The following is a 5,108-nucleotide window of genomic DNA, read 5'->3' as shown; positions in this document are numbered from 1 at the left end:
TTCTCTCCAATTAAATCATTCTTAATCCTTAATACTTTTTCAAATTTCTATCTCGATGTAGAAGACAACCATTAAATCTATTAAATTGCCTTTGTTTAAGTGGTATGTGAAAATAATAAATTGATATGACATTACAAATATGGTAATATATGTTAAGATCACCAATTACAGGGACAAAAAATGATTATGGACTAAATCCACAACTTGCTCATGTTAGATGAAGTAATAGCAGAATTTAACCTTTATAGTATTGTCGGGGTGATTGAAGTGGCATAAAGGATAATTCAGTGTTTTACAATGTCAAAATAGCGTCACCGTAATCGAACATGATACCTTGGTCCAGTTGTGCTGTCTACCGTTGGTATAGTATTTCTACCCTTTCTCTATAAAGAAACAACGGGACAAACATCACCCCCACCGCTATGCCTATTCCCCCACTCAAATTCATTTCACTTTTAAATATATTACTTACACTTCCCCTTTACAAATAGATAATCCAAAAGCAGAGCAAAAACAGAGATAACCATTTCTTTTCTTTTGTTGTTGTTGTTGTCATGGCTTCTCTGCCTTTCATCTTCTTCTTATCTTTCTTTATAATCTCCACAACATTGACGTCAGCCGGCGCCGCCGCCGCCACCATCAAACTCTCCCTCTCTCCCTTCCCTCACCCTTCTTCCTCCCATCCTTACCAAATTCTCAACAACTTAGTCACTTCTTCTGTTGCAAGAGCCCACCACCTCAAACATCCCAAAGCCAAGGCCGATAATACTACCTCTTCTCTTCTCAGGGCTCCCCTATTTTCTCACAGTTATGGGGGCTACACTATCTCCCTCAAATTTGGAACTCCGCCTCAAACCCTTCCTTTCATCATGGACACCGGGAGCAGCCTCTCCTGGTTCCCTTGCACCTCTCGTTACCTTTGTTCCCAATGCGCATTCCCCAATGTTGACCCTGCAAAAATCCCCACTTTTGCCCCTAAACTTTCATCTTCCAGTAAGCTCGTAGGTTGCAGAAACCCCAAGTGTAGTTGGCTTTTTGGCCCCGACGTTGAGTCTCGTTGCCAAGACTGTGAACCCACTTCCGAAAACTGCACTCAAACCTGCCCTCCTTACATAATTCAATACGGTTTAGGTTCCACTGCTGGGCTTCTATTAGTAGAAAACCTTGCTTTCCCCCAGAAAACCTTCCAAGATTTCCTTGTCGGATGCTCCATCCTCTCCAACCGACAGCCCGCTGGAATAGCCGGGTTCGGTCGGAGCGCTGAGTCTATACCCTCCCAATTAGGCCTCAAGAAATTCTCTTACTGTCTCGTTTCTCGCCGGTTCGATGACACTGGCGTCAGCAGCAACATGTTGTTGGAAACCGGGTCGGGTTCCGGTGATGCCAAGACCCCAGGCCTTAGCTACACACCGTTTTACAGGAACCAAGTGGCTTCAAACCCAGTTTTCAAAGAGTTCTACTACGTAACTCTACGTAAAATTCTGGTGGGCGATAAGCACGTCAAAGTTCCGTACAGTTATTTGGTCCCAGGATCGGACGGTAACGGTGGCACCATCGTGGACTCGGGATCAACATTCACTTTTATGGAGAGACCAGTGTTCGAGGTAGTCTCGAAAGAGTTCGAGAAACAAATGGGAAATTATAGAAGAGTGCGTGAAATAGAAAACAGATCGGGTTTAGCCCCATGCTTCAACACTTCGGGCTATACTTCAATAGAAATCCCCGAATTGAGTTTCCAGTTCAAAGGAGGAGCCAAAATGGCATTGCCTTTGGTTAACTATTTCTCATTTGACGGTGATGATAAGGTTGTGTGTTTGATGATCGTTTCAGACAATGTGGTCGGCCAAGGCTCACACAGCGGTCCTGCAATAATACTAGGGAGCTTTCAGCAGCAGAATTATTACATCGAATTTGATATCGCAAACAATAGGTTTGGATGGGCTGAACGAAGCTGTGCGTGAGCTGCACTTTGTTATTTTGTGTTTTGGCCATGAATATGAAAGTCATCTTTTTCTTTTGCTTCTATTTTTAATGGAATGGTGACAAAAGGGTTATTAGCTTCTTTTTTCTGTCATTTTTAATCAAAAAGTTTGATTATATTGAAAATTTTAATGCATCAATATACTATTATAACAATAATAGTGGCATCTGAGTTAGCAGCTTCCTAGTGATTTTCTTCCAAATTAAGTATTCTTTTCTTTCAAAGGTCTCATCATCTTCCTTTTGGGCATCTTTCCCTTTTTCTCTTTATTTCATAAAATGGGGGCAACAGCACCTTCTTTATTACCTTCCTTTTAGGTGATTTCCTTCATGTTCAACTTTTCCGTGAAATATCATTATTTGGGTAAAGTTGCTTCCCAAAATTTACCCCGATTTTGAAACAAATATCCATTCCCAGCTGAGCTGATTTATAGTTTAATTCATTGAACTGTTTATTAAACCCATTCTCTTCTTGTACAACTGTTTCACTTTAAAAGTAATTCAGTTGGAATCTTTTATGTATGTATGTGTCAAAAGAGAATTTTTATTTTTCTTTTTGTAAGTGGAGAGAGCAGGGATTGAACTCTATTTCAACCAAAGATTTGAACCTTTCACTATTATTTGAGTTTTAAAAGAATAGTTGCTAGGGTAAGACGACCATGAAAAATAGCAACACAACAACCAAATCATCTGAAATTCTTACAAAAAGTTATCTTAACACGTTGATGTCCACCTATCTACAAAACAAGCGAAGCTGTGGGGTTCAAACTTGGAAGCGATACATAGAATAGGTAGATTGTCTACAAAATGAAAATTAAATTACATGAAAACCAGCAGTAGTAGTAGGACCACTTTGGTTGATAGTCTAGTGTTTCAAATGGGGTTTACAGCCATCCAATTCTCATCTTCTCCACCTATCCAATTTTAGTTTACAACAACACATATTATACCCTTTTCCCTTTTTCAAATACTCTTGAGTGTCTCTATTATAATTGCCTCAACAAACATGAATTCATGAACGACTTTTCTTCGTTGATTATCAACGGAAAACAAATATATATACTCAACAGATGAACTCCAAATTCATGTTAACAATGACTCTGAATAGGAATGATATAACTTAAAAAGTTATAAATAAAAAAATAAAAAAAAGATTTGGTGTGTGAATCACATGGATCATCAAACTTTAAGGTAGTTTGTGGCTTTTTTGGGGGCTTCTTCCGGAGTATGGTCGGCCTATACTTTACTACAATGGGGGAGTTTTGCTAGTGGGGGGCTTCTTACATAATTGTTTTATCTTTCATTAGACACTTGCACATTTTCTAAGGCTTCCTTTGGATGACCAGTTAGCTCCATTTTAATATGTTTGAACCACTTTTTTAGTTCAATCTTATTGGTGAAGTATTTGGATAATACCTCCAGTTGTCTAGTGGATTGATCCTCACTGTGCTGCACCTCCAATTGTTCACTGATGGTTTTTGCTGCAGTACGTTCAACACAATCCTTTTTTCTAATTTTACCCATGGCCCTTTTAATGTCTAAAGTTGAGAAGCCCAAGCAACTTATCTCTAGATTAGGTTGGATAAATACATATATTATATAATAAATTAATAAATATTATAATTTATAGGATAATAAGTAAATAACAATTAAGGGTTTTAATGTTATAACTATCATTTAAATAAATACAAATATGATAATTTATAGGATAATAAATAAAATATCAAAAGATACATTTCAATATTTTATTAAATGAATTTATAAATTCACATATTTTAATAATTTTATAAAAATAAAATAATTTTAAAAACTTTTGATATATATTAATTCTAATCTGATGTCCTTAAAAGTTATTTTCTATTCTCATTTCACCGCTACAGCTACGTTTGAATCCAAACACACAATCTACCGTTATTTCTAATCTCACCGCTATAGTATCCAATTTTACTGCTACAATATCTAATCTCACCGCTATCATTGTTTTTAACCTCACCAGAGATAAACATACCGCGCATCCAAACTAAGCCTAAGTCAATTTTGCACATGTTGTTTAATAAAAGTGAAATTTCATAAATCTAAATTTGGTTTCTACAGTATGACTAATCTTTATCTTACTCCTAAATATTGATTTCCTTGCGTTTTTTCCACCAACCCAAAGAAAAAAGAAAAAATTGAACTTTTGTTGATTGAAGGACTATAATGATATATAAAAACAAATTATTCTTAAGTATTTATTTAATCTTAATTTCGAATTTGATGATTATATAACTTTCAACCCTTCTTTTTTAGAAACATATAAATTAAAACTCTGATTAGGAAAGGGTATGCGTTTTGTTTTCCAGTTTTAGTCAATTTTACCCTTTCGTAATCATGGAATTGGAAAAAGAAAAAAAGAAAAAACAAGGTAACCAGTAAAAACACTTTAGGAAAAATGTGTTGATGAAGACGTCGTGAATTATCCCTAAATTCTTGTCGGTAGTAAAAGGCAATACAACATATATGCCCATGGCGATTCATCCGCATTTACCATACAAACGCTGAAACTAGGCGATGGGAATTTGTAAAACCATATAAATGCTGACACTTTATGCCCAGCCTCTAGGTAGATTCTTCCATTTTGTTTTAAGAATTCCTTATATTAGAAATTAAATTATATTTTATTCTTATAATTTTAAAAATAAATATAAAATTAATTTTTTTTGTTAAAAATTTTATTTATTTTTAATAGTAAAATTAGATTATATGTCAAGGGCTGATTTTTAACAAAAGGACCAGTTTTCTTTTTTATCTAATGTACAATCACTATATGGACCAATCCAATCAATATAAAATTTGATATAAAAAAAAAACCTAAATTCAAAAAAGTCCAAACTCAACAAAATCTAAATCCTAAAATTTTTTAATATTAAATAATCCGAGCTTTATTAAAAAAAAAAATTTGAAATTTAAAATAAGTGGAAGAATCCAAACCCAGCCTCTAATCTTTTCCCTCGCTGAATAGGTGATATTAGATTGGATGTAACACTTTTATCATTCAAATCCTTCTAACTTAAAAGTTGTATTCCTTCCTTTGCACGTAAATAAAAAAGCAGAAAGAAGCGTTAGGCCTAGCAAACATGTGGAAGTTA

General features: G+C 35.0%; 1 protein-coding gene across 1 annotated transcript; it reads left to right on the top strand.

The window, feature by feature from the left end:
* Positions 1–224: 224 nt before the first annotated feature.
* Positions 225–2,139, top strand: LOC108457274 (probable aspartyl protease At4g16563). Its single transcript, XM_017756248.2, has one exon. It carries the CDS (start codon positions 555–557, stop codon positions 1,959–1,961), a length of 1,407 nt encoding a protein of 468 aa, XP_017611737.1. The 5' UTR covers positions 225–554; the 3' UTR covers positions 1,962–2,139.
* The last annotated feature ends 2,969 nt before the right edge of the window (positions 2,140–5,108 follow it).

The sequence above is a fragment of the Gossypium arboreum genome, chromosome 9 (genome assembly GCF_025698485.1).
Source record: "Gossypium arboreum isolate Shixiya-1 chromosome 9, ASM2569848v2, whole genome shotgun sequence".
In the NCBI taxonomy this organism is placed as follows: domain Eukaryota; kingdom Viridiplantae; phylum Streptophyta; class Magnoliopsida; order Malvales; family Malvaceae; genus Gossypium; species Gossypium arboreum.
This window is presented reverse-complemented; position numbering and strand designations above follow the sequence as displayed.